Here is a 19,411-nt window from a genome sequence, read left to right as displayed (position 1 = left end):
GTGCTTGTCAGCACCACCAGGAGGCACGGTGACGGAGACTCGGAGCGGGGCCTGCAGCTAGGGCCACAACCGTCAGGGGCGTGAGGCAGGCGAGAGGAACTGGGGCAGCTGCACTCGTAACGGCTCAGCGCGAGCAGCCACGGCTTTGACAGGCACCGTGGTTATATTGTAAGTAGGCTGTCGGTGGTTAACTGTGGAAACCATGTGAATTGACGACCCACTAGTGGGCCACTACTTCGCTGGCATGGGCGGGGCCAGGGGTGGGTGTTGCGTCAAGTTTCCAGACTTCAGCATAAACACTACCTGATTAATTCCTTGCATTATGCATCAGAGGTTATAAAAATCCTGATAAAACTCCGTTATAGAAGTGCGTGAGGCATAGCCATAGGCCATGGGAGCTGCTGAAGGCACGGCAAAGAATGAGAGGAGACATGTACTCTGAAGAGCATGTGAATGCAATTGGATGTTAAGGCGGGTTCTGCTTTGGCTCCTGCTGGCGTTCTCTGCCCATGGCGCCCTCTCCGTCCAAGGAGAGGATGCCTCGTGGCTCAGTCAGGAAGCCTACGGAGACTTTGAGAGATACTGTATCCTCTCAGCGGCGAAGACCCTGCGGCAAAGGCAAGATATACTTGGCGGGGAAGTTTTCCTGCCACAATTACAAATACATTGCTGAATGAACCATCCTTGGCGATGTTACTATTCGCAGCTGCACCAACCGGACTCTCCTGACCGTCTTCAACTTGTGCGGAAATGTGACACACGACGAGCCGGTGCGCCAGAATCACTGATGTCAGCATGGCCTGTATCTACTAGGTTAACCAATGCCCTTGGATAGGCGGGTGGCACAGGAATGTGGTCACACTAGCGCGCGAATTGTTCGCCCGCCCCCTTCTGGCGACATCCTGACTTGCTACCCGACATACGCCCGCAGGTGCATGGGCTGCTTGGCCCGCTGCCGCGTGTTGCTGAGTTGCTTGAGCAGCTGCTGCCGGAGCCTGGGCCCGGGCAGCCGCCGGCGGAGTGGTTCTCAATGGACCGGACCCAGTGGGACGCGCACCAGACGCAGCTGGCGCGCGGTAGGCCGGGCCAGTGGGATTTGCTCGTCTGCCTTGTGCGGCTTGACTGCCGGCAAGACTCGGACAGATCTTATTGTGACCTATGCCATATTGTTGAGAGCGTGGGCGTGTTCTGCGGCGGGTTTCGTTGCACGCTTGCCCACGCCCACTCGCACATGTGTACCACGCTGCCAGACACTCCCCCTCTCCCCGACCCACATCAACCACAGGCCGCAACTCCACGTTTGACCTGATCACACTGGACCCGGCCCTGGTGCCGGACCTGGTGGCGTCGGGGGCGCTGCTGGACCTGGAGCCCTTCATTGCCACCGACGCCTGGGGAGGCACCTGGCCAGGCCTGATGGCCGCAGTGCGCTGGAGCCTGTCCCGGAACACTATCAGTACCACCAACGCCTACCAAGCGGCCGACGCGGGCGGCGGCCTGGCGGGGAGCGGCACCAGCAGAGGCGGCGGGGACTCGGTGTACGGCATACCGCTCGGCACGTCCATCGTCGCGCTGCACTACCGGCGGGACGTGCTGGCGGCGCACGGGCTGGGCGTGCCCGCCACGTGGGAGCAGCTGGCGGGCGCGGTGGCGGCGGCGCACGGGCGGCCGGACGGCCCGGGCGGCGCGCCGGACCCCGAATTCTACGGGCTGTGCACGCTGCCCTTTGCGAGTGAGTGGTGTGCAGGGTCAGGATAGGGCTGGCACCTGCTTTGTACCCCGAACTGGCGCTGGGCAGAGGGGCTGCGCAACGTGTGCGCCGTGGGCTACGCCGCTGAGCCCCATCACAAGCTCCTCGAATCTTCTTCCTCCCGTCCCAACGCCATGCCTGCCAACCCACATTTCCACCCTACGCGTGCAGCCTGCCACGCGGACGCGTTCGAGCTGCTTGCGGTGTATGCCAGCTTCGTGCAGACGCAGGGGTTAGCGCAAGGCGCGTTCTTCGACCCGGCATCCTTCCAACCGCTGGTGCAGAGCCCCGCCATGTCGGCCGCGCTGCGCGTGCTGCGCCGCCTTTACGCATTCGGTGCGTGTGTAAAGGGAAATAAGATCGAAACGCGCGTGTTGGGTCGTGCATTGCCTGGCCGCAACTGGTTTGCAGACTCTGTAAAGCTGCTACGACGCTTGCTGCGACCGTAAGTTTCATCCGCGTGCGCGCTCGCGGAGACATGCTGCTGACCCGCACGACGCGCTCCCCTCCCACACTCCAAAGGGCCGCCGCGTGGCCTGGCCAACACCACGGATCTGGCGGGCAGCTGCAGCTCGCTCAAGGGCACGGCGGAGCGGCTGTACGCGGCCGGGCGCTGCGCGTTCCTCATCGGGCCGCACCCCATCCATAAGGACCACCTGCTGCACGCGCCGTCCGACGCGGTGAGGCCGAGCCGTGGCCGAGCACGGGGCTACACACGGGGGTGGTGCGCAGCTGCAGAAGGGCGAAGGAGGGCTTCGGGTTAGGGCGTTCCGGCGGCGATGGGTGTGCTGGCGGCAGTCGGGCGAGCTGCCGTTGTGCTGGCATGCGATGATGGGGCTGACCGCAACCTGGGGCTTGTTGCATGCGTGTGCCCGCTCGTGCAGGTCCGGCAGTTCGGGCGTGTCGCGCACCTGCCCGGCTCCACGCAGGTGTGGGATCGCGCCTCAGGCCTGCTGCAGTCCTGCACGCCCGCGCTGTGCCCCTACGCAGTCGCCACGCCCGCGCAGCCTTGCGACGTGGCGGCCGCTGCCGCCACGGCTATCGCCGCCGCCGCTGCGCGGCGGCGCCAGCGGCGCAGCGCGCTGCTCGCCGCCGGCACGGCGGCCGCGGCGCCCGCCAATGTCTCGTCCCTCGTGCTCACGACCGCCGCCGCCTCCACCGCCTCCACCGCCTCCACCACTTCCACCGCCTCCACCGCCGCCGCCCTGGCGGCTGACCAGGCGCCGTTGGCGGTGGGCGACACGGTGTTTGCCAACGTGGCGCCGCTGATGGGCCTCAGCCCGCTGGCGGTGGGCGTGGACGCGCTGACCACCCACAGCATGCAGGCGCACACCCTGGGCTGGCTGGCGCGCATCACGGACCCGGAGGTGGTGTGGGCGTTCATGCTGGACCCGGACGTGCCGCTGGGGCCCATGGCCTACGAGCACGTGGCGCCCTCCAGCATGCGGCGCTGGGCGGGCGCCGGCTACCCCGCCGCCGCCATCCAGGACTACCTCACGCTCACCAGCCAGGCGCTCACGCACCCCAACCAGCTGGGCTTCCCCGCGGCGCTGCAGCGCTTCGGCGCCTACCGCGCCACGCTGCACGCCGCCGCCTACAACATGAGCCTGTACGGCAACGGCGCGTACGGCAACGGCAGCAGCAGTAACAGCGCCAGCGCAGCTGCCACCGGCCGTACGGAGGCTGACATAATGGCGGCTATGGCGGACGCATTTGCGGCGCAGTTTGGGCCCAACATACCGGGCTACTCCACGCTGCGGCTGCAGTACCTGGTGTCCATCGGGCGCTGGGACCTGCTCAACGCGCCCGCGCCGGCGGCGCCGCCGCCGCCCGAGCAAGCGCGCAACCTAGTGGGCCGCATCACGGTGCCGCGCAGCGTCAAGTACAAGCCGGCCGGCCCGGCGGTGGCGGCGGCGGTCACGAGTGTGGGCGTGGCGGCGCTGGTGACGCTGGCGGCGCTGGGCTACAAGCAGCTGCTGGTGAAGCGCGGCTGGGGCCGGCGGGCGGACCCGGGCGTGGGGCCAGACACCTCGCTGGTGGTCACCGTAAGTGGCCGCGTCTGCTGAAGCTAGACTTGTCGTGCCCTCGCCCTTTGCCCGCCCCAACCCACACGCGCATTGCGCCTGTTCTAGGTGCGGCAGGCAGTAGAGGGCTGGTGTGCGGCAGGCGGGGCTGGCCCGGGCTGGCCTGGACACTGAAGGAAATGGTCCCGTGCCGCTGTCCGCCCTGTGTGACACGTGAACAGGACATCGAGGCCTCCACAGTGCTGTGGGAGGAGCTGGACGCGCTGGTGATGGACGTGGCGCTGAATTTACACCACGACACGCTCCGGCAGGTGCGCACCGCGGCGGCAGCAGCAGCAGGCGTCGTTCCTTCGGCAGTCACGGCCTTGGGCCGCATGTTTAGGTCACGACAGGCCTTGCTCTGAATGTTTGTGGTGTGGTGCTGCCTCCATTCGCCCCGCCGCACAGGCCATTGCGCAGCACGGCGGCTACGAGAGCGTCACTGAGGGTGCGTCGTCACTCCTCGGAACGACTCGCGCTCTGCCGTCTGCGCCTACCGCTGGCCACCATAGCTTGGCATGGCGCCCTGCCTGCCATGGAACCTTACCCTCACCGCCGCCATACTTCCTGCGCCCCAGCCCCAGTGCCTAGCCCCATCCTTCGCTGCTTTCTCGCTGATTGATTCAATCACTACCCTTCTCTACGAATGGTGGACCCCCCCGCAGGCGACAGCTTCACGGTGGCCTTCCACGACGCCGACAGCGCGGTGCGGTTCTGCCTGCAGGTCCAGTCCGACCTCATGGCGCAGCCCTGGCCGCCGGAGGTGCTGCAGCACGACGCCTGCAGGTGTGACCAGACCGCGGCTGGGATGGGTGGGAGGGCAGGGGCCGATGGGAGCGAGGTGGCTGGGAGGAATGGGAGGGCAGGGGGCCGATGGGAGCGAGGCGGCTGGGAGGGATGGGAGGGCAGGGGCGATGGGAGGGAGGCGGCTGGGAGGGATGGGAGGGCAGGGGCGAGGCGGCTGGGAGCGAGGCGGCTGGGAGGGGTGCCTACTGGAGGTGCGTCCATCGCAGCGCCCTCCTCACTGCCGTGCTATTGACGACTGCTTTGCCTTGACTCCCCGTATCTGCCGCTGCTGCCGCCGCTGCCGCTGCCGCTGCCGCTGCCTCCCGCGCTTCTGCTGCCGCAGGCCTGTCCACGTCATCACGGCCAAGCAGCTGCGCCACGTGATGGCCAAGGCCACCGCCAAGGCCGAGGCGGCGGCGCAGCAGGCGCAGGAAGCCGCCGCCGCCGCCGCCGCCGCCGCGGCGGCCGCCTCCGGCTCCCAGAGCGGCGGCAGCGCGCTCAGCCTGGCGACACACGGCGGGGGCGGCATGGGCGGCGTGTTACGCACCTTCAGCCGCACCGCGCGCCGCCTGGAGATGTTGAGCGGCCTGTCCGGGAACATGCGGCGGCAGCTCAGCTTCATGACGCGCAGCGGCAGCCATTACCTGCACCTGGACAGCGCAGCGCTGGCGCCGGCGGCGGCGTCGCCGGCGCCCAGCCAGTCCGGGCTGCTGACTTCGGCGTCGCTCAGCCTGCGCGTAGGTAGCCCAAGGGCTGCGGCGCTGGCCGGCGCCGTCGGCCCGGTATCTGGCGCCGCTAGCGCGCGACTGCTGGCAGCAGCCGCCGCCACCAACGCCCAGGCCGGCAGCGGGGGTATTCCCGTGCCCGGCGGCGGCGGCGGCGGCAGTGGCAGCGTCGTGGGCGGCGCGCAACGGCACCCATTGGCGTCGAGCAGCGTGCGCGGCCTGGCGCGCGTCAGCGGCGGGGCCGAGCAAGAGTCGGTGGAGGGACTGGCGGTGGGTGCGCTGGGCGCGGCGCACGGCGATGGCGGCGGCGGCAGTGCCGGCGTCACGGCCGCCAGGCCGCCGTCGCTGCCAGTGTCCCGCACGGGCGTGCCGATGGCGGTGACGGCGTCGGCGCGCACGCTGCTAGGGTCGGCCTCGGCGGCGGCTGCGGCGGGCGGCGCCGCGCCCTCACTGCCATCCGTACTGGCGGGGGCGGGGGCGGGGGCGGAGGCGAAGTCATGTGGCAGCGCAGCCAGCGGCTTTGTCGGCGGCGGGACCCTGGGGCTGGCGCCGGGTGAGGTGCTTGTGAGGGAGTTGGGGTTGGCGCACGTGGATGGCGCAGGCTCCGCACGCGTCACGCCGCTCGCCACGGCGGCGCCACGGCGGGGCACCACGCTGGACGGCGGAGCTGGCAGCTTCGGCAGTGGTGGCGGCGGCGGCATGTTGCAACGGCCCAAGTCTCTCACACAGGCGCGCGCAATGCAGGGGTCCTGGCAAACGGGTGGTGCGGGTGGTGCGGCGCTTGGCAGCGCCGGAGGCGATGCCGATGCGCTTATGCTGCAAGGGCTCGCCGCCGGCGCCGCAGCCACGCACCCATCTCCAGCCGCCGCCGTCGCCTCGGCTCCGGCAGTGTCGGCTGGCGGCGTCCGGGGGGCGGCGCAGCCGCGTGCGCCGTCCAGCGCCCTGACAGCCACGCTGGGGCAGCTGCCGCAGTCCGCCGCTGCCGTGGGGCAGCTGACGGCGCTGCCGGAGGAATCACCGCCGCAGTCAGCGGCGCTGATGCGCATGCGCCGCACGCGCAGCTCAAACGCCATGACCGCCCCTGCGCCAGGCATGGGGGCGGCGGCGGCGGCGACCTCACACCACACCGACGGCGAGGGCGAGGGCGAAGGCGGCAGCGCAGGCAACAACGCGCGGGAGAGCTCCACCGGCGGCGGCGGGTTGGCTGGCGACGTGCTGTTGGTGCACCTCACCGCAGCTGCCCAGCAGCAGCAGGGCGGGGGCCAGCGTCCGGCCTCCGCTGCTGCGGGAGTGCAGGCTGCGCCTCGGCGCGTGCTGGACCACCTGACAGCACTAGGCGGTCCTGCGGCGACGGCAGCCGCAGCCGCAGCCGCAGGGGCGGGGCCAGCGCCCTCGCTGCGGCTGCTGGCCCACTCGTTCCATGTCGGGACGCTCCATCCCGACGCCACGGCCGCGCCCGCGCCGGCGCCGGCGCCGCTGCTGCGGCCCGCCAGCGACCGGCATGCCCTGGACGCCGCGCGCAGGCGCGCCGCGGCCTTGTCGGGCTCCGACGCGGCACCAGCCATCGGCGGCCACATCAACTCGGTCGTGCCGCTGTCGCCTGGCGCCGCTGCGGCGGCCCTGGACACGACGATACTCACCGCGGCGGCAGCGCCCGCGGGCGAGAGCACCGGTGGCAGCGGAGGCGGAGGCGCAGGTCTGGCGCCGGCGACGTGGACCGAGCGGCTGTTGACGTCCGGCTTCATGCGCCGCCTGCACCGCGGCCTCCACAACACCGCCAGCGGCGGCCGCACGCGGCCCTTGTCGGTGGGCGCGGCCGCCGCCAGTGACGGCAGCGGCGGGATGACGGAGGGCGGCGGCGCGAACGATGCGGCCGGCGCTGCGGCCTCCCCGTCGGCCGAGGCGTGGGATGCGGACGCGGCGGGGCTGGCTGAGGAGGCGGACCCGTTGGCTTCGCGCGGGGGTGAGGAGCCCAGCAGCGACAGCCGCTCACAGTCGTCCACCACCGGCACCAGCATCCTCTCCTACGGCACCTCGCTGCAGAGCGCGCTGATGCTGGCGCACAGCCGCCGCACGGCGGCAGCCGCCGCCGGCGGCGGCGGCGGCCGCAAGCGGCGCGGCGGCGCCGCCGTCTCCGCCACCGCCGCGGGCCGCGGCTCGGCTAAGAAGCTGTTTGCGTCGCCGACGACGTACGGCGCCGAGCTCAAGGCCAAGTGGGTGGAACTGCCGCCGGGCCTGCGCGCGGAGAGCAGCCGCAGCGCGGTGCTGGTGTTTCGGGGCTTCAGGGTGAGCAAGCCGGGGGGAGAGGGGAGGCGGTAGGGCGGGGAAGGGGCACGCGGTGGGGTTTTGGGGGCAGGGCAGGGCCGTAGGGGCAGGGCCGTAGGTCGGTTGGGGGCGGGGGCGGCGGGCGTGAAGCGGCGGGCGGGGGCTTGGAGCGGGATGTCCAAGAGGGGGCTGAGACTGAGGTGTCTAGAGGAGACCGTGGGTGCAGTGTAGGCGTGGAGGTAGCAGCGGTCTACTGGCAGGTCTGAAACACGAGGTGGGTGAGAGGACCGGCAGGAGGCTACCGGTACCGAGAAGTACCGGTACCATCGAGGCACACAGTCATAGCCGAAGCTGGTGGGTGTGATTCTGACTGACGCTAGGCCCCCTGTGGCGGCGGCTGCAGGTGCGCTGCGGCATCCACAGCGGTGTGGAGGAGGAGGCGGAGGTGAACCGGTCCCACCCCTCGGGCCGCACTCGCTACAGCGGACCCACCCTGCTGTGCGCCAAGGGTAAGCCAAGGGCGCACACCACACAGACCTCGCTGCCTGCAAACTGAAGCTGTGAACGACCCTCTCTGCTCTGACCGTCACCCGCTGCGGCCGGTGTGTCGCCGCGCCCACTCAACTCTGAAACCCGCTGTCCCTATCCTCCTGGGCCTTCTCAACTCCTCCTCGCTCTCTTCCCCTCCTCCTGCTCCTCCCTGCCCCGCAGCCGTGTCCGACGCCGCGCACGGCGGCATGGTGTTCGCCTCGCGGCACGCGGTGCGCCGATGCGACAAGGACCTGCTGGCGGGCGGCGGCGTCGTGCTGTGGCGCCTGGGGGACTTCTTGCTGGGGTCGCCCAAGTGAGTGACGGGCGAGGTGGGGATGGGTTTGGGAGGAGGCGGTGGGAGGCGGGAGATCTATGCGGTAGAGATCAATGATCCGGTCCCGAGACGTCATCGGGAGGTGGGGCTGTCGGGCGCGGGCCGGGCAGCGCAGTAGCGGAGGATGCGCCGCAGCAAACCGGGCTGCGGTGTAGACTCGCACTGAGACGCGGCACGTGGCCCGATGCGCGTAGCCGCGCCGGGACTCAGGCGTGTTGCACGGTGGCCTGCTGTGACCCACCCTCGGCCGCCCCTCCACCGCCCCCTTCCTCCGCACCCGCACAGGCTGCCCGCCACGCTGTACCAGCTGCACAGCACGGCTCTGGTGCTGCGGGCGGCGTTGCAGCGGCCGCTCACCCGCACCTTCATGCCGCTGGGCTTAGGTGCGCGCGGCGGGCGTCAGCATAGCCGTCATTGCGGTGCTAGTGGCGTGTCTCGTGCGTTTGTGAAGCCCTGGCTTGTCCGCGGCTGTCGTCCCACATGTAAACTCCATTCGCCAGTGGCGCTGCCGCGCCGTCTCTACAGTTGCCCGCCCCAGCTGCGTCTCCGGCCTCGCGCCTGCTCGCCTTCCAGTACTCCGCTCCTCGCCTGGTCATTGCCTGCTCACGTTGCCGGGCCTGTCCCTGCCCCTGCCCCCGCACCCACGCCCGCACCCTTACGCTTACGCTCACCCGCCCCCTGGCCCCTGCTGCTGGACTTCGCGGACATCGGTAACAACGCGCCTGCTGTACTACTATTCCTTACTGATAATACGCCGTAACTTCTTCATCAATCATGAAGCTTGTAAGTAACCCACGCCCCCGCGCCCGCTCAGGCCTGCTGGACGCGCCGCTGGTGATGGTGGGCGTGGGCCTGGTGCGCATCTCCTCGCTGTGGCTGCTGCGGGGCGCCGACCCGCGCGTCAGCCTGGAGGCGGCATGCGTGTTCCAGGTGCGGGGCCGGGGGCGGGGCCGGGGGCGGGGCCGGGCGGGGGGCGGGGCGGGGCGGGGCGGGGCGGGGCGGGGGGCCGAGGACTGCAGGTAAGCGGCGTGGAATGAAGATACGTCGGTCCACAGCCCCCGAATACCCCAATGGATCTAGCCAACGCCCGCCGCCGCCGGGCGCTCCGCCGGCCTTGCGCGTGCGCTCGTCGTGCCTTGCCGGCCCGCCTGCTGCATCGCACAGACGTCCGCCCCTTCACGGGTTACCCCGACGCTCCGATCGAAGCGTTCCGCCGGGACTTCATACTTCGCAAGGTTCCGCGCCAAGTTGCCTCACCTTCATGGCCGGTCCTCTCCGAATCCTTCCTCCCCCTTCCCAGGCGCTGTGCTACCAGTACGCGCGCCACCACCGCGGCTATCTGGCTCAGCTGGGGGCCGGCCGCGCCATGGCGGTCTTCCCCAACGCCTACCTGGCGGCGCTGTGGGCCGCCGCCGTGCACGCCCACATGATGCGGCACGCCTGGAGCTCGCGCCTGCTGGCCACGCCCACCTGCGAGCCGCACTGCCTGCCGCCGTCCGCGGCCGCCGTCAACGGCGGGGGCGGCGGCGGCGGCGGAGCTGGAGGCGGCACTGGTGGCGGGGGCCGAGGCAGCAGCAACGGAGGAGGAGGAGGAGGAGGAGGAGGAGGAGGAGGAGGAGGAGGAGGCGGGGGGGCTGGGGGCGAGGTGCCGATGCCGGTGCTGGTGGCGCGCGGGCCGCGTGTGAAGGGCGTGGTGCACTGGGGCGCCTCCGCCGCCATCCTCAACAGCCTGACTGGAGTGCTGTCGTACGAGGGGCCAGGTACGCGTGCGCGTGTGTGGGTGGCGCGTGTGCATGGCAAGGGGACGGCGTCTCGGAAGTGAAGTGATGCAATCCGTGTGTGCCATTCTATGTGTTTGTGTGTTTGTGTGTGTGTTTGTGTGTGTGTGTGTGTGTGTGTGTTTGTGTTTGTGTGTGTGTGTGCGTGCGTGTGTGTGTATTGATGCATGTGTATGCACATGTGCGGAACAGAGGAAGCGTAGAGCCGCCCTGGGCCACCACAGTTGCCGGGGGCCGCCTGCCCACCTGGCCGCGCGCCGCCCGCTCGCCTGGGTGTGTTTCCACTTATGGTACTTGCTCACTTCCTCCCTCGTCCACTGCCTCGCTGTCTGCTGTCCCCTGCGTCCCGCAGTGGTGGACGAGCTGATGCGACTGCTTGGCGGCCTCGTGCCCAACACAGTGGTATGCACGCAGGAGGCAGCCGCCTCGCTACGCCGCTACTACCCGCCCGGGTACGCAGGCCCGGCAGGCAGCACCAACGCGCCCGGCGGCTCGGAAACCGCCGCCGCCGCCGGCGGCGGCAGCGCCGGCCCCACGCCGCCGGGCACGTCTGGGCAGCAGCCGCAGCTGCTCATGACGGGCGGTGGCGGGCGGCGGACCACGGGCACTAGCGGCGGCATGGGCGACGTGACGGGAGACGCGGTGATGGTGGTGGGCAGCAGCAGCGGCGCCGCCGTCAGCAGCGGTTGGGCGCCCCACGGCGAGCGCGGCAGCGGCACCGGCTTCGACGGCGCCGGCCACGGCAGCGGCAGCGCGCTGCGCGACTCCACGGCGGCACTGCGTGCGCATCTGCATGCAAACTACCACCTCCCCGCGCCCGCGCTCAGCCCCAGCGCCCGCTTCCTGCCGGCGCCGCAGCACCCCGCGCCCGCGCCCGCACGCGGTTCCGGGTCCGGACTCGGTCTGACTGCGCAGTCGCCGTCGCAATCGCAGTCTCTGGGGCAGCCCGGGCTCAGGGGCAGCTCGGGCGTGGCCTCTGGTGGGCTGGCCGCGGCAGCGGCGGCGGCCGGCCGCGCGCAGCAGCTGCTCCCACGGTCCTCGCTGGACCTGCTGTCAAGCTCTCGCGCTGAGCCGATGACGTACCAGCAGCACCACCAGCAGCAGCAGCATCCGCTGGCGGCGGCGCAGCTGCGTTCACAGACGTACGTGAGGCTGCCGCCCGCAAATGCGCCGGCCGCCGCCAGCATGCGCGCGCCCGCGTTCCTGGCGCCCGCCAGCGGCCCTGCCAGCGGCGGCGCCGCCGCCGCTCCCGCGACGGCGCTGGGCTTAGCGTCAGCGCCGAGGCAGGGGCTGTCAGCGGGGCCGTCCACGCCGCCGCTGCGCTCCCCCTCGCCGGCTCCGCAAGCGGCGGCGCGCCCGCAGCGCCCGGCCAGTGCCGCGGGCCCGCTGTATGCCCTGCACCCTCTGCCCGGCGATGGCGACGACGGCGGTGATGCTGGCGGGGGCGGAGGCGGAGGCGGCGAAGGCGAAGTCAGATCGACATCACCGCTCACGGCGGCGGCGGCGATGGCGAGGCAGCCGTACAGCAGCCGCAGGACGGAGGCGGCCGTGGCGTCTGCGGGCCGGGCGGGCGCGGAGGCAAGAGGCCAGGACGCGGCGGGCGGCGGCGCGGCTCCCGGCGCCAGCAAGGGCGGTGCCGGCGGCGGCGCCGCGCCGCTCAGGCCCGCCAGCGGCGGCGGCTCGCTGCTGCTGCTCCTGGACAACGACGACGTGCAGGGCGGCGCCGCCGCCGGCGCCGGCGGCGCGGCGGCGCACGGCCCAAGCGCCGGCGCTGCGGACCGCGCCAGCCCCGCGCCCGGGCTGCTGTCGTCCGTGCTGGGCGCTGACTCCTACCTCTACACGAGCGCCGCCACAAGGTCGGCGCTGAACGCCGCCGGCGCTCACGCGATGCAGCCGTCATATGCGGCCGCACACGGCGGCGGCGGCGGCGGCGGCGGCAGCGGGTTCTTCGCGATGCCGCTGCCGTCGCAGCCGTCGGTTGGCGGCGGCGGCGGCGGCGGCGGCGGCGGCGCGATCCGGCTGCTGGGCTGGATGGACTCCCAGGCGCCAGCGTCCAAGTCCGCAGGGGAGGACCAGGAGGGACCGCTGCATGCGGGCCAGGAGCAGGGGCAGGAGCAGGGGCAGGGCCAGGGGCAGGGTCGCGGGGACGGCGCAGGTGGCCCTGACAATGTGGAGGAGCACGGAACCGGCGCGGGGGGTATGCAGGTCGCGGCTGTGGATGTGGGCGCGGTGGTCGCCGGCGAGGCCGCGACAGCGCAGGTGTCACGGGAGGGCGGCACCGGCAGCAGCCAGTACGGTGTGGTCAGGGTGGACGGCGACTCCGATGAGCAGACTGCCGCGGCAGTGGCAGCGGCGGCGGCGGCGGCGTATGGGGCCAGCAGTGAGCTGGGCAGCTGGCAGCAGCAGCTGGCGCGCCTTGCGCTGCAGCAGCACCAGCAACAGCAACAACAACAGCAGCAGCAGGGTTTCCGGCTCTCAGGCCTCAGGCACGGGTTGTCGCGTTCCACGGCCTCCTTCACCTACGGACAGAGCGGCCTCGGCAAGGGGCGGCCACGGCTGCAGGACCTGCTCGCGGTTAGCGTTTACGCGGGCATGGGTGGCGACAGCGGCAACGGTGCCAATAGAGCTGCCGCTGGCGGTGGCGCCAGCGTCTTTGGTAGCTTCGGCGAGGGCGCGGCACTAGCGACAAGCAGCGACCAGGATCCAGTGGCAGCCGCCGCAGCGTCTGCTGGTGCGGTGAGGCAGCAGCAGTCGGCGGGGCAAGGGGCAGCTGAGCCGCAAGATTCGCCAGCTGTGGCCGAGGCTCGGGCGGCTGGGTACAGGATTACAGACGGCGGCAGCAGCGATGAGGATGACGGCCCTGGCGCCGACGCCGCAGTGACACGGACGCCGGCGACGGGCCGGGCGGCGGCGACCACGTTCGCCGCATCTCCGGGCGGCAGCGGCGCACGGCCGCCGCTGCCGTCACAGGCCCGCCCGAGCGCCCAGACGCATACGCCACACTACCTGCTGCCGCCGGCCTCGTCACCGGACCGCGCCGCGGGCGTAGCTGCCGCTGCAGGTGCAGGCGCGGGCGCCAGCGGCTTCGTCGACAAAGGCAGCCTGCTCCGCGGCCCTAGCCGCCTCACGCGCTCCTTCACCTGCACCACCTACCGCCGCTCCCCGCTGGCCGTCGCCTCCTCCGCCGCCGACCCGCGCCAGCTCGGACCGGCGGGCACCGACACCAACGCTCATGGCGGCGCCGGCGCCGGCGCCGGCGCTATGCCCTCCAGGGGTGCCGGCGGCGGTCTGCCTTCAGCGGGCATGCGCGCCGGCTCAGAGAAGGGCCACCAGTACGTGGCCGCCGCGATGCGCCGTGGCGGCACAGGGCTGTGGCAGGTGTCATATGCCGCTGCCGCCGGCTCCGCCGCCGCCACCGCCGCCGCTACCACCGCGGACGGCGAGGACACCGTGGCCACTGCCACCGGGCCGCCGCCACCCGGGCAGCAGCCCGGCACTGCCGCTCACCCGCACTGGGCCGCGAGGATGGGTCAGCGCCCCGGGCCCTTCAGTGGCGCCGGCGGCGCCGCCGCCGGCGACGGCAACAGCGTCGGCGGCGCCGCCGGCACGTGTGACAGCCGGGAGCTGTTCCGCGGCAATACGGCGCAGTCGCTGGCCACCAGCATCTCGTTTACGTCGGGCACTCAGCAGCGACGAGGCTCGGGCGGCACCGCGGGCGCGCTGCTGGGGGCCGCCGACGCCGCCGGCCTGCCGTCGCCGCGCAGCCCGCGCGGCCTGCCCCGCGCCAGCGGCGCGGCCGCGGGTGGCGTCGGCGCCAGTGAGATTGTGAGTGGAGTAAACACCACCACCGGTAGCCGAGGGCACAGCGGCGGAGTTGCACCCCGCAGCGGCGCCGGCGATGCCGGCGGGCCCGTGGCAGCGGCGGCAGCGCCGCCGCCGATCCCGGTACCGCGCCGCCAGGGTCACGTGACGCGGCTGCCGCATGGCTCCGCGGCAGCGGCGCCGGTGCCGCGGCAGGCCACCAGCACCAGCAGCCCTCTGGGAGTCGGCTCCCTGGCGGCCGCCACCGCCGGCGGCCGCGTGAGCGGCGGCGGAGGAGGCGGTGCCGGTGCCGGCACTGTGCCTAGCGGCGCAGGTGGCGGCACTGGTGCTCTGGGCGCGGCTTGGCATGCGACTGGCGCCAGCCCCCAGACCTCGGACTCGCTTCCCGCGTCCCGCCTACTGGAGGAGCAGCCGTCACCGCCGTCGGCGCTGGGCTTTGGCGATGGCGGCGCCCCCACCTCCGCCACCGACAGCCGCACCGGCGCGCCGCCGCCGGCGCCCGCCAGCACCGGCCTGCTCACGCGGCTGCGCCTGGGCCTGACGAACACGTTGTCTCGGCCGCGGTCGCGCAACGTGGACCCACACCTGGCGGCGGCGCTGGCGGGCAGCAGCGGCGCCGCCTCCTCGGTCGGCACCGCCGCCGCCGCAGAGCAGCGGCTCAGCTCCAACGACCTGCGCGCCTCGGCAATCGGGTCCGGCTCCGCCGCGGCGGCGGTGGCGGCAGCAGCAGCGGCGGTGCTGGGGCATAGCCTGGGCAGCACGCACGCGCCACCGCTGCCGACGCTCAGCACCGCCAGTGTTGGCAGCGCTGGGACCGCGCCGTCGCTGCGGGGCGGGTGGGGCGGTGGGCTGATGCCGGTAGCCGGCGAGAAGCTGCCGACGCTGCCGGAGGCCGGAGGCCCCTCCCAGCCGCACATGCTGCAGGCGTTTGTGCACCTGCAGCTGCGGCTGGTGCCCATGCGCCTCAACGGCGGTAACGGCGGCGGCGGCGGTGGCGGCGGCGGTGGCGGCGGCGGTGGCGGCGGCGGTGGCGGCGGCGGTGGCGGCGGCGGCGGCGGCGGGGCGACGGGGAGCGCCATGGGCGGCAGTGCCGCCGGCGCCGCCAGCAACAAGAACAGCAGGAAGGCATTGGGAAGCGGCACCGCCACCGTCGCAAGCGTTACGGCCCTGGCTGCAAAGGGGATGGAGTCGGGTACAGGTCAGCCGGAGGCTTTGGCAGCGGCGGAGGCCGCAACCGGCACGGGTGACCCGAGCCTACTGTTGCAGTCCGGTCTGTTGGAGCGGGCGCCGTCGTCCCTGGCGCGGCGGCCGTCCATGCGGCAGTTGATGCAGTCGCAGCAGGTGCAACAGCTGCAGCAGCTGCTGCAGCAGCAGCAGCAACAGATGCAGCAAGGCGCGGCAGCGGCGGCGGCGATGGCGGCGGCGGCGCACGCGCGCAGCCGCCAGGGCTTGACACAGCAGCTGTCCAGCCGGTCGTCACTGAAGCACGTGTACCGCATAGAGCTGCTCAGCGGCGGCGGCGGCGGCGGCGGCGCGGGCCAGCCACAGCGGCAGGCTTCGGAGCGGCGCTTCAGCACCCAGCGCGGCCTCGGCTCCGACCGCTTCCCGCCCGTGCCACTCATGTCCCCGCAGCTCCAGCAGCTCCAGCAGCAGCAGCAGCAGCAGCAGCAGCAGGCGGCAGCGGCGCCGGCAACCTCCTCGGCTGAGATCCCGCGAGCCATGGGCAGCGGGCCCGCCGCAGCCGGATCCGCAGCAGCAGCCCTTGGCAGCGCGCCACTGCCGCCGCTGCGGGTGCAGCCACAGCCGGGCTCCAGCCTGCTGCTGCCGCTGCCCGGCACGGCCGGTGACACCGCCGGCGCCACCGCCACCACCGGCCCCGCCTCGTGCGCCCTGTTGGGGCACAGCAGCAGCACGGGCATCGACGTCAGCGTCGTGGGCACCGACCTGTCGGCCGCCGGCCACGGCTCACTCCGTGATGTCGCGCCGCAGCTGCCGCCGCAGTCGCTGCAGGGCCTGCTGCAACTGCAGCCGCAGCCACCGCCGCAGCCACTGTTGGACCCGGTGGCGGAGGCGCTGGGGCCCATAGCCAGCGCCCGCCCCCACATCGGGCCGCCGCCGCTGGGGCCGCCGCCGCCGCCGTCAGGTGTGTCGTCGTTGGTGCTGACGACGGAGCAGCTGACGGCAACGGCAACCATGGCGCAGACCTTGACTCGGACGTCACCGCTGCCGAAGGCCGCCTCCCTGCGCATCGGGCAGCTGCCGCCGCCGCCGCCCGTCGCGCTGCCGCAGAGCGCCGGCGGCAGCGCCGCCGTCTCCAGCGCGCTGTCGCCGCTGCCGCCGGCCGCAGCTGATGAGGATGACGGCCTGGTGTTTGAGTACTTGTCGGGCTTTGCGGAGCTGTCGGATCCGGACCTTGCGGAGCTGTGGATGACGCGGCTGGACCGCTGCCTGCTGCAGGACCGCCGGCACGCAAACATTCTGGAGGTGAGCAGGGCGGCAGGAGAGGGGGAGAAGGAGGAGAGATGCGAAGGAGGTGAGCAGGGCGGCAGGAGAGGGGAGGAGAGGGGAGAAGGAGGTGAGCAGGGCGGCAGGAGAGGGGAGAAGGAGGTGAGCAGGGCGGGAGGAGAGGGGAGGAGAGGGGAGAAGGAGGTGAGCAGGGCGGCAGGAGAGGGGAGAAGGAGGTGAGCAGGGCGGGAGGAGAGGGGAGGAGAGGGGAGAAGGAGGTGAGCAGGGCGGCAGGAGAGGGGAGAAGGAGGTGAGCAGGGCGGGAGGAGAGGGGAGGAGAGGGGAGGAGGAGGTGAGCAGGGCGGGAGGAGAGGGGAGGAGGAGGTGAGCAGGGCGGGAGGAGAGAGGGCAAGAAGGAGGAGCGAGGCGTGGCGGGCGGGCTGCGGGTGCGCGGCAGTGGGCGGAGGTGCGAGGAGTAGGGTAAAGGAGCTTAGCCTTCGGGCTCGCGCATAGCACCAGGGTTCCCCCTTGTGCACGCCCCTTGTCCAACTGGTCCCGGTTGGGGCGTGGTGCCTGGACCTCCCTCCCTCCCATTCCCTCCATGCCGTATGCCGCTCGGGCTCGGGCTGAGAACCTCCCACCAGTTCCTTGCACGGCCACACCCTGACCGTGTGTATATGTGTGTGTATCATGCCCCCTCCCCACCCTCCACTCCCTTCACAGCTTCGTGCCATGCTGGAGGAGTTGGAGGCGCATGCGCAGGTGTTCGACCGGGATGCGTTCCTGTTCTAGCTGCCCTGGTTCGGGCCGCGGGGCCGGCGGCCAGGAAAGGGGCGGGCGGTGCCAGGTCTAAATGGCGTGCACGGCCTACTCCTGTGGCGGAAACAGACACGCGACAATTGAAGTGGTTTGGGTTGAAATTTCTGTTGAGGGTGGGGAGCATTTTGAGCAGGAAGGGCGGGGAGTGCGTTGCCCGGTGACCTTCATGATCACACGCTTGTGTTTCTGGTGAAGGAGTCGCCGTCCATGATTGACGGGCGGGGCTGCTTGCGAGCGGGTGCACGACTGGGGTACTTTCTTCAGTACCGCGAGCACAACACTATGGCGACATGCATGCGCGCAGCACGAGCACTGCAAGCAGGCTCCGTTGAACTTTTATGGGTCACCCTGGGCCCGAAGCTGCATGCCTGTGGATGAAACAAAGGCGCGCACTGATAATCGCATCGCTTGCATTGACAGCGTCCGTGCTGGTGGCCATATACGCAATGGGCCGCTGGTGTGTGCACACGCGGCGGTGGGGCGCGCAGGCGTTCTTGTGTGGGTCAGCTGCTGCTGCGGTACGGACACACCGCATTGCACGGTACTGTTCCGGATTAACTTGTCGGACTGCTGGTTTAATTGCCAGATGAAGTAGGATATGGCAGCTTCCGGACCCATAAGGGAATGGCCGCGCCACTGGACTGTGTGCGTGCGTATGTGAGCGTGAGCGGGCGATGTTTAAAATTCCGTGCTCATGAGGATGCGACATTCATAAAAAGAGCCAGTCCGGTGAGTCATCGTCTCCTCATACGAAGGCTGCTGTCTGGTTCCCAAAAAATGGGGAGGTGCAGAATCAACCTGCCCAGAACTTGAAACCCAAAAGTTTCTCTTGTTCCTTTTCCATTGAGCTCAATCTTTTTTGCACCGGACACGAGGTTGGCGGCCGTTACCGGCGTGTTGTCACGTCGTTATGCGGGCATTGCATTTCACCGGCAGAGCAGGAATGAGCTGCTGCACATACCGTAGGCGAGATCGGCGCACGATCGTCTTGTTAAGGCAATGGTGGGGGGGTTGCAAGGATTGGTACAGAGAAGTGTAGCGAAGTAGACAGCAGGTGTGGTGTTGTGCGTACCGATGACCGACGGCGTCCATAGGTCCAGCGCCAGAGCTCGCCGTGGCGTCCCGTTTTGTGTTGGCTATACCTAATTCTAGAAGTAGTGCTCAGGGAAAGGTTTATAAGCGCGTGTGCGCATAGTAAGCTGCTAAAACGTCGGTGTTCGTGGTTTGTCCAAAGAAATCTCGTGCGTTGGGGGGGGGGGATGTGTAAGGCCTCTGTGGTTGGCAAGCGTGTCCCTTCCCCCTTGCGTTGGCGTGTCTGCTGCTGCGGTTGATACTGCGGATGACCCTGGCAGTGATGGGAGAGGGCGCGTGTGTGGCGGGGGCACGCAGGAGAATGGCGCTGTAGATGACGGAGGCTGCGTGCGTGTGTTGTGAGAAGGGGTGGTGGCGGCGGCGGCCCTGGGCCCGGTGGCAGTGGCCCTGGGCCCAGCAGTTGCGGCGTGTATGTGTGTAGCGGAGGGGGCGAGCAAGGCCGCGTGGAGGAGGATAGCGCGGCGTCACCCAAGAAGCGGCGCCGGCGCGCAGGTTGAGGCCGGCAGGTGTCTGGTTAGCGGTATTTTCTGGCAAGCATAGCTCAGCATAGCACAGCACAGCATGTGGTAGTCCGCAGCAGTGAGGACTGTTGTGGCTAGAGGATTTCCTGCTCATTGTGCCGCGGCGTGTACCGGCAAGACGCCGGCAACGCTGGAGGGGGCCGGCAACGCTGGGCTAGTGGTTTGGAGACTACACATACGGCAGCCCCGCCGGGGCTGACGGCACCAGCAACAACACCCTCAGTGCGGCCATGGACGCGGCCCTGTAAGCTGGCAACATCGCGGCCCTGCTGTTCTTCGCTGAGCAGGAGGAGGGCGGCGTCGCGCTGCTGCTGGACATCCCGGCGGGAGGGGAGCCACACGAGCATGTCCAGCCTGCGGCCCTGTGTGGGCAGGCGCCGGTGGTTGTGACAGTTGCGGCGCTGTGCCACGGGATCTGGGGCGGCACGTTCGGCCGCATCCATGCGTGGCGTGAGGCAACGGGTGTCCCCGTGAAGGTCG

The 19,411-nt window shown here is 70.8% G+C and overlaps 1 protein-coding gene across 1 annotated transcript; it reads left to right on the top strand.

Annotated features, from left to right (window-relative positions):
* Positions 1–345: 345 nt before the first annotated feature.
* Positions 346–19,191, top strand: CHLRE_12g533500v5 (uncharacterized protein). Its single transcript, XM_043068606.1, has 18 exons — positions 346–618; positions 707–770; positions 932–1,076; positions 1,286–1,732; positions 1,922–2,086; positions 2,273–2,430; positions 2,635–3,795; positions 3,996–4,085; positions 4,222–4,261; positions 4,479–4,599; positions 4,943–7,610; positions 7,993–8,098; positions 8,301–8,433; positions 8,740–8,837; positions 9,269–9,384; positions 9,755–10,214; positions 10,585–16,538; positions 17,223–19,191. Exons 1-18 carry the CDS (start codon positions 464–466, stop codon positions 17,289–17,291), a joined length of 12,150 nt encoding a protein of 4,049 aa, XP_042918701.1. The 5' UTR covers positions 346–463; the 3' UTR covers positions 17,292–19,191.
* The last annotated feature ends 220 nt before the right edge of the window (positions 19,192–19,411 follow it).

This window comes from Chlamydomonas reinhardtii, chromosome 12, assembly GCF_000002595.2.
Source record: "Chlamydomonas reinhardtii strain CC-503 cw92 mt+ chromosome 12, whole genome shotgun sequence".
Classification (NCBI taxonomy): Eukaryota; Viridiplantae; Chlorophyta; class Chlorophyceae; order Chlamydomonadales; family Chlamydomonadaceae; genus Chlamydomonas; species Chlamydomonas reinhardtii.
Note: the sequence above shows the minus strand (reverse complement) of the source record. Positions and strands in the feature narration are given on the sequence as shown.